This window comes from Anarrhichthys ocellatus, unplaced genomic scaffold (assembly GCF_004355925.1).
Source record: "Anarrhichthys ocellatus isolate YVR2014 unplaced genomic scaffold, GSC_Weel_1.0 scaffold29, whole genome shotgun sequence".
Taxonomy (NCBI): Eukaryota; Metazoa; Chordata; class Actinopteri; order Perciformes; family Anarhichadidae; genus Anarrhichthys; species Anarrhichthys ocellatus.
In genome coordinates, this window is record NW_022280059.1 from 3,074,908 (window position 1) to 3,087,725 (window position 12,818).

Below are 12,818 nucleotides of genomic sequence, written 5' to 3' on the forward strand. Positions count from 1 at the left end.
AAAAATTTAAAAAATCAAGCTAATCAATCAGTATGCATTTAAAAGGTGCCTTCTTATGTTAATGATTATTTCCAGTGGGTCATTCAAGATGCATCATGGTCAAACATCGGGTGTTTATCCCATTATGAAAAGGGACCTGTTGATATTCTATGTGTTTAAACTCTGTCAGCTTTGCAACGTTAGCTTGCTGAGGTCATTTCCCTCTCTGAATTTTGAGTTTAACCACCAAGTATTTAATGTTTTTTTTCTAACCCTGCAATGGGGTGGTCCAGTCAATCGTTTGTTTTTCTTGGACACAGTGCTAATATTTGTGTGGACGTAGCCCTCTAACAGTCTTCCAGTGAACCAGGCTGTGAGCCTATACTTAAGACTCACACTGAGGAAAGCAGAGGTCCTCAAGTCAAGGCTAGATTGCACAGTGAGTGGAGTCATGTCAAGCAGGTAGCTGAAATTCAATGCCATTTTGAACGAGATAGAAATTTTCCTCACTCCCAACCATTCTCAAATAGTCGCCCTGCGGTCCCTTTTAAGTGTGTGTGACCAGGAGTTGCTCTTAGCATGGCGGTGTGCTTACCCTTAATCTTCGCCCGTACACTGTGACCTGGCCACGGGCTTGCTCCTTCCTCTGTCTCCACTCCACCAGGTTGAGGCCATTGTCGATGGCCAGGGTTACGTTCCTCTTGCTGACCGTTGGGTTAACTGTGCCGGCCAGCGAGTGGGGTTCAGTGTGCAGGGACACCTCCATGCCGTTGGCCAACACTAGCCGCAGCGAGCCATCCAGACCGATGAAATAGCTGTTCCGAACTTGTTCTGAGGATGTAGAGGGGATAGGATTAGAAGAAGAGAAACAACCAGCAAACAACAGAAGAGCTCCCGGTAGCTGATGCAAGAGGACTACATCTAATATTCATCTCAGTGAGACACAAACTTAATGACCTAAAATGGCTGCTCAGCAAAAAGAAAGCCTTTAGCAGCAGTATTTAACTGAACCCCTGTGATAATGTCGGGTAGGTGACAAGAAAGATCAATAGTGAGAGGTTTCACAGCGCCAGTAAAGTAAAGTTTTACAGCTGTTGCAGCAGCCTCGGGGATATGGAGGAATGAAAACTATCAAAGCTGCTAGCCTGCCTGTGGACACACACACACACACACACACACACACACACACACACACACACGCACACACATAAGGGATAAATCTGAGCCTGTCTATTACTGTCCCTAGGTGACAACAGCCTGTGTTCCAGCTCCAGACCAGTGACTAATGTTTCCACTGAGCATCTCATGTACGTTCACCAGAGAGCGTCTCCTTCTTGCCTCCTGTCAGTAGACTGAGAGGGACCAGGATGAATATTATTCTCATTAAGAACAGTGGCACATTAATGGCTTGTCAAACACTACGTTAATGAGTTGACTTCATTTAAAGAAAAAAAAAGAAGAAAAACAATCACAACATAAACTGTAATTTCCTTGTGTTGACATGTCAAGTTAAAGTGACTGTGACGAACTCTTTTCTGTGCACAGCAAGCAATACAATAAAACATCTCATGAGAAGATTGGGTTTTGTGTTTTTTTTCTTTTTGCACAGAGTGCCACAGGATGTGCTGTGCTGCTGAGACAAGAGATATGGGCAGAGGAGGCAGGGCTGACCTTGCACTGGCCCTTACCTCTCTCCATCATACAGACACTTCAGGGGTTGACCAGAGGCCTCGGGGGGCCTACCCTACCGAAAAGAGGCCACTGAGACCAGATGAAGCTGAAAATACTGCTGAATTTGGCACATGACGCAAATGCGTGCATACAGTCAGGGTGTATGCCCACCCCCCCTCTCTTTGGTCTATATATCCTTGCCTCTGATGAAATATTTTTATACCTGGTGGGGACAAAATGTACCCCACCCCTCATATTGATTAATGCTACTTCAGCAAAAGACCATATGAAATACCTAAAATAACAAGAAAGACCCTGCAACGGCTTATAGTGCAAACAACAGCATCACAAATGGACCTTCAGTGTCCGCCCTCGCTCTTTTGTGACATTAGAGATGACACCCCATCTAAGCCACGTGATGAACGTCTCCATGCTGTCAACAGTCTGCTGTTCATCTCTGTTAATGGACCAGGGGTTGATCCTTCCCTGACATTTGCAGAGATGTGGGTAATAGAGGGGCGGCATGCAGCAGATGACCCCTCTGCAGGAAATCAGAAGAATCAGACACAGGTCCGTCATCAAAGAAGACCGTTTTCTTATTCTGACAAACAAAATATTTATGTTGACAGCACATTGTGCAAATTGCATTTTGTATTTTTTTTTACTGGCAGGTTAAATTAGCATTTAACCTTTAGTGTTGTTGTATATGATTGCATCCCCTATGTGTCCGCAAAGGACAAGGCAAGAGTGTGAAAATAGCGCGCTACCTGATGGATTCAATTTAAAAAATATTATTAAAATATTCCTGCAAATGCAGTGGTTGAGTACGGTTCGGCACGGATATGAACCACAGATTATTTACACAGTTTAACGTTAACCATCACAGTGTGAAACAAAGTTTTACTGACGATCGTTATCTGCCAATATTCAGTAAAATATGCAATCAGGACATCGGCATTCATGCTTTCTAGTTGCCGATCTCTGATAATGTTACATTGTAAATGACCAATGCGTGTTTAAATTGACAGAAGGAAGGTTCCTTTCAGTTACAATACGATGCGTTCAGGCTCTGTTCAGTGAAAATGAGTATTGGGCGAAGGTAAATTATTATTATCAAATGTTATCAAATGTTCAAATGAAATCTCGTAAAATGTAGTATTGGTGAGAAACTTGAATAAATCCAGTTTGAAGGAGATGTTTTTACAGCAACATAAATAGATATTAGAGAAGAATTATGACCTGTTTACACTAACTCTAAACAGCTTATAATACATCATTAAAACTACTAATGACAAGATTTTTTTAATCAATAAAAATACCAACTTAACATTCAAACTGTGTGTTTTTATGAAGAAAAAAACAAAATAAATTACTGTAACGAAACAAAAGGATAACATTTAGAATTTCGGATGGTTTACACTGACTACAGAGTTGTTGAAATGATTTTTGGGACGGTGACAAAACTAAAAAAATAGTCTGGAGTACAAAGGGAACTGTTTCTACCAAAATAGATCATCAATGATCAGCAATTAGTATCGGCAGCAAAAGAACGTGATCAGGGATCTCTAAAAGTTATATTAGCTCCCTCCTTTCTTTTGTGCGGATCATATATGTGATCCGATCCGTGACTCTGACCCGTGATACGATCCGAACCGTGAGTTTTATGATCCGTTGCACCACTAGTTCAAGTTACGAAGTTGTTTTACTAAAAATCACAATTGTTCTATAAATGTTAGAACGGGTGTCATTGTCTATAAAGAAGGCCCACTGTGGTTCAGGATTTATTTTTATGAATAAAAACCTTTCAACCCCCCCTGATTTTTTCACAACTCACACCCGGCATACAGTTAAGCAGGGGAGATCTGTCTTGCATTCACATTTAGGGGGCTCTAGTTTGCATGAAACATAACCAATAATGGAACAGTACACCTGACCATCATTATAAGGCTCAGTATTTTTAGTTATCAATAACAACTAATGATGTCTTTGTCGAAGAATAAAAACACAATGAGCATAGTTAATTAATACAACTGAATAATGACTGATGACGATACACCTGATCGGAGTGACAACAACAATTAAGCTTCCTTGAATCTTACATTTCTCAGCTCCATAATGACAACATGACTAACAGCCTGGAGGCGAGCTGAAGCTCGACGTGAAGAGGACAAAAACACGACCAGATGACCAGAAAGGAATCGTGAAGGCCGTGCATTCATGTGTTATGTGATCCCCCACTTGCGAGCTTACAAAGCAGACAATAGTGAATTAATTAACAGCAGAGTTCCTGGCGCCGCTCCTCTCACTGGCAGATGTCTAAGACAAGGTCACAACGGAGGTGACCAGTCCATCGAGCAACGGTGAGAAACCAGAGACTGTCGTCTTCCATTTCAGAAACAACTTTGTGGTGACTCAGTTTAGGTCAGAGGATGGAGTACACGCTGGAATCTGAATCAAATGTTAGAGGTGGGGGAAAAGCTGTGGGGCAGTCTTTTGAAAATTGAGGTATTAAAGTTCAACGTTATTAACGGGTAATCCATGAAGCAATTGGTCAGGTACAAAAGAGGATGTCAGAATGCCTAAATGCGTGAGACAAATCAGGCGGAAAAAGCCACACCAGTCCGCCCTCTGCCTGCATCTCTCTCACTAAATGTCCTAAACCTGGATGATCTCGCATATGGGCCACCAGCACTGTGCGTTATGAATTGTGTTTTATGACAGAAAGTCAATATGTGTGTTTCCACTCCGGCAAATGTGAGTTGCCCTACACATTTCATTAAAACAACAGAGGTGCAACAAATACTGCAGTGGGTAAGCTCTGTAATTGATAATTAGTGAGACAATACATCTTCATTTAAAGGTCAGCTCGCCTCAATCCCACAATGCATTGCTAACTAATTCATTAACCCCTAGATGAAGGCAGACTAGTAGTGTTTGAGATATCTGTATCTGAAACGCCTGACTCCACATCAGCACATTAAGATAGAGGTTAATGGAATTTTCTTTGTGCCGCTCAAAGCACTGAAAAATGAATTTGAAAACGTCAGAAACAATGTCCTGGTTAGATGACCCACTAACGTCACTACCAACAGTTTTCATTTGAACTACCTTTGGTTAGCTCACATGGCAGCAGCCCACACGACTCCTTCCAGATGAAGCCAACCAGGCCTCAGATGGTGCTTGGCTGCAAGCTCCCATCCCAGGCATCATGACCTCGAAGTCCATCCCAAAGTGACCATCCCAAAGTCCATAAGATCTCTGAATTGCTCATTGTTTCGTCCCTTACCTGACACTAGTTTGTCTTGGGTTATTCTACAAGGACCAACGGGCCCCTACAACACAGCTAGCAGAACCAGAACAGCACAAAAACCTTTTCATTCTGATTTTAAATCATTCATTGATGTCAAAAATGTGAACACAAATAGGGGTCTCAGTCACAACATGTGTCTACTAGCACATTCAAATTCACTAACCCTGCATGAGTGTGTAGAAGGCGCCAGAAGCCGACAAGTTGGTGGTGATGGTGATGTCCTCTTTGTTGGAGCCCTCTGTCTGGATGCGGACCGAGCTGTCGGTGTCTGTGCGGTAGCTGCTCACTCGGCCCGTTGGGTAAGTGACGTTTGTCAGACGCCCGTAACTGTCATACCTACAAGAGAAATACATCGAGGAGAACCAAAGAAAGCAAAGAGGGGCATGTCATCTGGAACTGTGTATAAACAGTAACTACAGCAGAATTCTAAACAGTGCTGTGGCCTAAAAAAAAAGAAGAAATACAGAGCTTTGTTGAGATTTCTTATATCATAAGGAAGCAATCACAAGCACAAATGCAGGTCAGGTATGCATAAACACATGCAGGTACAGATTTAATGCAGTAATGAGTTGCTATCTAACATATACTGTTCTAGAGGTAATTGCTAGTAAGAATTGGGAGTTTTTTTTTGTTAAGTCTGATTTTTCTATATCGGTGTGACAAATTGTGGATATGTGTCAACACAGGCAGTAAACACAGCAGTATAAGCATGGATGTTGAAGTACTTTGGAGTTTTCTAGCTTTTGCAATAGGATTGTAAAAGTGACATTAATATGAATGATACTCAGTTTGTAAGTAACTTTCACAGGATGGAAGCACGAAAATAGAAAAAAACAAAAACAAAAACAAAAAAACAGACACACCTGCTTATTAGCTTATAAGATTAGTGGTATCACCTAATCTCATTATAGCAGTCTATGAAATAGGAGCGCTGAGGTGCAACTCCTTTGGAGAGATGCTCCCCAGCCTACGAATCAGTCAGTTCATCACATACAGGAACATGAGTGGCCAGATTGTTTCATTTTGCTCAGAGAGCACATCAGCGTCGAACAATTTGGAATCTTTCAGATTGCCAGTGTTCCAGAGTGAACGGTGCATTACATTGAATGAAGACTCTTATTTGCGCTCTGAATACAGATCGGGAAGCCCTCTTCGATGTTGCTGCCTGCCATAATAAAGCCTCTAATAAATGAGATGGCTGGTGCTGGTTTACGGATATTTCCTCAGAGCTGCCATCTCAAATATCCAATATGGAAAGGAAGAGTGGGAGAGGAATCATCTCCCAGAGATAAATGCTATCTGATCGCAACTGCACACGGGACACGGATTCATAGATGCATTTCAGCCCGAGTCTTCCACTTCAGGAAATACTAAATATCTCAGTAATTCATATCTAAAGCATTTGATTGCTTTTGATACTGCTCGTATTTTATCAGCAGGATATTCTCCCCGCATTTGTCGTCATACAGTCAACGTTATCTGCACTTTAAACTGTTCAAATCATTGGACGAAGAGAGAGGCCTTGTTTGCCTTCACCTCTGCACAAAAGACAAGCGTCCACAAGACAAAAATCTCATTCTAGAGCGACGCTGCGTGCCCCAGCTTGATCACTGACCCACACTCTCCGTCTCAATTAGAGCCTCGAGCCCGACCGAATTCCTCGGGCTTCACCGCCGAGCTCTAATGGCTCCGGGCTGCTTCAACTCAGCCGCCTATTAGCTTGCTTTCTCTGGACACGAGGGGCATGCGGGGGGGCAGGGTGCTCAGCAGAAGGAGAGAGGACTGCTTTCCCCCTGGATGGCCACGAGTCCGTTCGGATTGCATCACCTCTGTGTCACATGCTAGCTCTATGACCTTTTCACGCTGGGGCCCAACAATAGGCCGGACACTTCATATCAGCATCCCCCTCCAGCATGCCTAACCTCAGTCTTGTGCAGAGCTATTTCCACCGCCTCTTGCTGCCTGAGAACTTCAGGGCATATGTGACTGATGACTGTGCGTATGATGTAAAGGCAACAGCCATGTGATTGCTTCAACTTCATTAGCGGTTGTTTTACATGATTTAGCTGTTATTGTTGATGTATGAAATCAACCCAGGAACATTTGCTTGAACCCAGTGACTAGATGCATTACTGCCCTGTTAATTAGAGGCCAAGAGAACAATAAGATGGATTTACAGCAAGCCTTAAGCATAAGCACTTATCATTACAACAAAAAAACTTAAGAGGTCAGCGGAGCATCTGTGTATACAGTGAATGTCAGAGCAAATGAGGCTGCCAAGGGTTACACCAGTAAGACAGCATAGCAGATGTCTACTGATCTCAAGTCAGTCCTTTGTTTCTGCATTCAGCCAAATTAATTTCAATGTATTGGCTACAGGACGTAAGTACATATTAATTAATATGGCTAAAATGTTGAGCAGTGCACTTTGCTGAGCGAGATAAATGGAGGTTCCTTTCATTTCATTTCGGATGATAGCAAATTATGGCGGAGTGACTTTCAAAGCTAATTATTCATGAAAAACAAACTCTTTATTGGGCCTGAATGAAACATGGTAAATATGAAGTTATTTTTAAATATAAAAAACAGGAAGCTGAAAAAAAAAATTGTCTTCATATTAACTGTAATATATTTCTAAATAATTAAGCATGTTTTGGATGGAGAGTATGTTGTACTCTCTTCCGTGTCAATTAGGACATTAATTAACAGGTGATGCTCCACATCTGAGTTGTGGTGTTGATAGTTATGTATCTTTATTGTTTCCATTTCACTGGCCTCCTGCAACATACTGTAGGTACTACATGTTTAAAAACTATTTTCACACTTCGTCCTATTTATGACATTTAATGTACATACTGTACAGTAGCTTTTATGCGATGACAGTCAAATTCTAGAATGATATGCTTGCGGGCAACAGTATCCTTATTTCTTCCAGTGATTCCATTCCCTGTGATGTTATTAAATATAACGAGTAATTTATACATTGGAAGAATGTTTTCTGTTTTTAAGTATATGTGAGACTTTTGAGAAATTCAGGATATCCTGAACATTCATTGTGACCATTTCAGCTTAAAAACAAAACAAAATTTGAGTGTCACTGGTGCAATAACGTCTCTCTGTCATCAGGAAGAGTGTTCTCAAACCCGTTCAGGAAGACAAAGAGAAATAATTCAGAATTCCAGCCACCCGCTGGATTTGTTGAAGCCGTAGGCAATTCCCTCTACCTTGAGAAATGCTAACGCAACCGTCTCAGGTGACGACCAAATCAAACACAGGTGATAAATGTCTGCTCAGATTAAACAGAGCGTCTGATTATGTGTCAGAGTGTTATATTCCTCCAGCGAGGTGTAACAGATGTGTGACCAGCTTAATCACACTTTTTGGAATGACACCCAGTAAGGACAGTGTCCCTTGGAACAGTATATTAAGCTAAGGGACAAATTGCTCCATAGAAGTCACGAGACCAAGTAATCCTGAGCTCTAACGCTGCAGCGTATGGGAGCGTTTTCAATCGTTCCTTATTACTGCCTCTGGCTATTTGTTTATGCATATATTTCCGGGCTTTGTCGCAGACCTGCGAGTAAAATGCGCCAGCCAGCAGATATGTGTTGTTCCCTTTACCTAACAACTCCAAAAACGAGCTATGGTCTGCAGTTTGTCACTACAAGCAAGAGTGCAGATGAGTAACATATCATCCAGTAATCCTATTTTGTATGATAACAGCAAATAGGATTACGCCCATACTTCCACAGGTCTTGTAATGTGAGTGACATAGACGCACGCCAACACGTAAAAAGGTTGCTTTTCAAGATGTCAAAGAGCTCTTCAACTCTAGACATTTTGTCACTAAAGAATCTTCGCATTAAGTGCTACCACAAGAGCTTCCAGTTCAGATATTCCAGAAATGACAAACTGTATATTGGATCTGACAGATCTATTTCGAGCCATAAATTCCACCTCTTAGTTTGTTTTGATCGCAAACTCTCCTGTCGTCTCAGGTCCTGCAACTTTCTTAGGCCATGCAACCAACTCATTCCCCTCACCTGTTTTTCCCCGCCCTTTGCTCATTCTCTCATTCGTCCCTCAGTATTTGTACCAGTCCACTTTCACTTGGTGTGTTCCTGCCCAGCCTTTCCTAGCCCGTCTTATAGGATTCGCCTTTTCTGACCCTGCTTGCCTTTTTGTTGGACCTTAGAAATCTGGCCGACCCCTTTTTGGATTTGTTAGCCTTACTGACTGATCTCCTGGTATTGAACTTGCCTGAACTGATAAGTGCTTATCGTGCTTTTGGGTTCAAGTTTACATTTAGTTGCTCTCTTGGGCGAAGTAATAATCTATGATCAGCTCAACTGGCATTAAGAGTCTGGGTGTAAGAAATAAAAAGGAGTTTTCTTTTAATGTTTCTAAATATTACTCACTCAAAGAAGGTTGTCCATCCATTTTCATTCGTCTTAGTTGCGAGGAGTCCTGAGCTTCCATGGTAGGTCATTACAGCTAGTTCTTGACCCTGGGCAGCAACAGTTTTAAGGGCATTGTTGGTGCCAATGGTGAACCAGAATGTCTGTCCATCGGGGACCATCAGCCACAGAGGCATTCCTGTTGTGTCTCGACGGATGTTCACTATGTTTTTGTTCCTATCAGTGATGCTGGTTAGATCTCCTGCTCCCGTGTAGGTCAGATTGTAGAGGTGGTCTCCTGTAGTCAGACTCTGAGTGAAAATGTGGCTGCCGTTGGAGTCGAACAGGTAGAGTTCATCGTGAATGGGAGAGGACACCTCGTACATGCTGAGGGGATTCAGGTAGGGCTTGTTTTTGCGCACAAAGCGGATACGAATGTTGCCCAGATCCGCAATATAAAGCTCCCCGTTCGGACACACTGCCAGAGAAGAGGGTGCATTCAGCTTAGCATCCTTGGCATAGCCTTCGTCTCCAAAGTAACAATCGCAGTTGGCGTCATTCTTGCAGTCACAGCCACTCGGTGCCCCTGCAACCAGGGAGATCTCTCCATTGGTGGACACCTGTCGTACTCTGTTTATTTTCTTTTCATCTGACTCAGCGATGTACAGAACGCCAGTGTGGGACACAGCCAGGGCGTTGGCGGACTCAAGGGTGGCATGGATGGCCACTTTGCTCATGAGGAAATGATCAATCCCGGGCACTTGGCAGTGCATGGGCCGGCCCGCTACAATACGGACTTGATGATTTTCTGAGATCTTGAGCACTACGTTGTTGTCCAGGACGTACAGGGAGTTGTCCATGGGACTCACTGCCAGGTCTGTGGGCCACTCAAGACGCACCTAACAGGAAGAAAGCACCAAGAATATCAGCTTTGGGTCACAAAAAACATACCATACTTTTATTGATCCACACATTTTCACTTTATCAGAGGAAAATGGCCCCTCAAGGGAAGAATTGTTGAAAACTGCTTACAAAAAAAAAGATAGGGCTGCTGTGAAAAAGGTGTGCTATCTCATAGCTTACGCTGGAAGCAAAAACAATTTTTTAAACGATTTATTATCTGATAAGGAGGAAGATAGCAGCTGGTGAGTTGTTAAAAGGGGAAATACAAAAGAAACATGCTTTTTATGATCAGAGATGATAACAATAGTGGAGAAGAAAATGAGATCATTCAAACGATCAGATTAACTGAGAAAGAGCACAATGCAACTGATCAGGAGAACTCTGGACACCTGAGGGCTGGGCTTGAGTCCTGTATTTTTCCTTGCTTAGGGTTATTAATTTTGTAATGACAAGAGATTGCATAAGTCCTTGAGAAAGAAACTGGAGCACGCTTTCCAAATGAAAGCCTAGCCTGCCTCTGGCCTCCCAAATTATGAATTATTGTTCTGCTAACAATATATCAGGCTTTTAACAAATTGGAATGATTAGATTGATCCAATTTACCGGTCTCCCGCTCACTTATGATCTCTTGGGAACATAATATGAAGTGCAATATTTCAATAGAAGCCTTGGAGCACCGTCAAAGGAAATTAATTAAAACCTGGACAAAAATACAAAGAAAGGTCCAGACTTTAGGGCACCTATTAGATGGGGGCGGCTTTAGCATTGTTTTTGGACACTTTTCCCCTACAAATGGGAATGGGAAGGTGAATAAATTGATGTAGCTGTTACTGTGGTTGCCTAATTTGTCATAATGACCTGGTGATGCAAATTGCATAAACCCTTATCCCGATAATTAATAAGGGAGAAATCTCTGCGCATCAGGTCATGTGTACTTTGGCCTTACATACATTGTTACCTCAGGACACCATATCATGCTCCTTAATTAATTACATGTTATGGAGGAGGGGGGGCTGAATTATGCACTTTGGGAATGCCAAGTGAGTAGAAAGCTAATAGAAACTGACCAATGCAACACGCTGAGTTCATTGTGTGAGTGTGTATCACAGTAAAAACAAAAAGGACAATGGAGATGCTTTTTGGCCATGAAGACGGCATCAACCTATTGTCCAGTGGTTTAACAAAAAATTCACAGAAATTCTTCAATAAAAAATGAAGGTAAAAATGCCTCAGAGAAATGGTTTTTCACTGATAAATACGTAAAGGCTGACACATTATAGTCAACTTCTTACGACATGCTGCTCTGCATTGCCCAGCACAAAACACATGGCTCTAAAATAAAACAAAGTCTGCTCTCCATATAATACCGTTTATCTACACGCTCTTGGCAATTTTCTAATTCAAAGTGCAACGCTGACAAAACAATTAATCCAAACCTGACAACGGATTCTACGGAGATGGATCCCTGCCACTCTCTACAAGCAGAGCATTTGTCCACCTTTGATTGAAAAACAGATTTCAGCATTGCACACAGCTCACATCCCATAAACCTCCCTTCATCCCCCACAACACAGAGGAGGTTTATATAATAGGATGTCTTTCAGTGAGCAGAAAATGCATTGACTTGGGAAATGAAGGGGAGACTTTCAATTTCTTAAAACCTATTTCTTGTCAACACTGGTGGCTAAATATTTCATGAGCCAGTGTGTGGAATGGCTCGGGGGAGCTGCCTGTAAGGAGGTTTTCACGCCACTCTGACTGATGAGGGGATTTTTCACGTGCTGCTGTCCCATATGCTGTAACCCGATCATACCCTCCTCTTTCTTTATACAGTGGGGCAGCTGTCAGTAGTGCCTGTCTGACTCGGCCACCACCAGCAAAAAAAACCCAAAATGCGCTCATCACCCGAGGAAGCGAGCCACGGATTTGCTCCAACACAACTATTTTTAAATGTATTTAAACTTGTATTAGAACTGTAATGTGATTTTCCATTAGCAATCTCTTCACTCTGCCAGCATGATGCCTGTATGAAGGAGAGTAATGTGTAATGATTTGAAGTCCCTCTAAGATTTGAGTTGAATGTCACAGTCAGAGCCTTGATCAAGCTTTCTGAAGCTGCTAACACCCTTGAAATATGTTCACGTGATCTTGTTTTAAGACATGGTTTCCTTCTATTTAAGTTTGAACTCGGCAGGAGGGTGCGGAGAAGATTTTCAAGAGAAAGATAAAATGGAAAAAAAGATTTCTGAAACAGTGAGGACCCACGGCCTTGGTGTAAACAAATTAAAAGATTCACGAAGAGGTCAAACTCTTGTCCTTTTGCATGACAATGAAAAGTTTGAAGAAATAAAGCTTACAGAGCTGCACGTTGAATTAAGAGTGAGTTTTGCTGCAGTGTGCTCGCTACACAGATGGCATGGCAAGATAACAATGACCTCATCAGGGGAGAGAGAGAGAGAGAGAGAGAGAGAGAGAGAGAGAGAGAGAGAGAGAGAGAGAGAGAGAGAGAGAGAGAGAGAGAGAGAGAGAGAGAGAGAGAGAGAGAGAGAGAGAGAGAG

The 12,818-nt window shown here is 42.3% G+C and overlaps 1 protein-coding gene across 13 annotated transcripts in view; it reads right to left on the reverse strand.

The window, feature by feature from the left end:
* The window catches only part of tenm4 (teneurin transmembrane protein 4), a 148,916-nt gene that overhangs the window by 14,005 nt on the left and 122,093 nt on the right, over positions 1-12,818 (reverse strand). For all 13 annotated transcript variants that reach the window (XM_031863524.1, XM_031863521.1, XM_031863520.1 and 10 more), the window contains 3 exons: positions 9,379-10,256; positions 5,124-5,296; positions 575-810 (listed from right to left, as the gene is read on the reverse strand). In XM_031863524.1, coding sequence (XP_031719384.1) covers positions 575-810; positions 5,124-5,296; positions 9,379-10,256 — 1,287 coding nt within the window. The remainder of the gene's footprint in view (positions 1-574; positions 811-5,123; positions 5,297-9,378; positions 10,257-12,818) is intronic.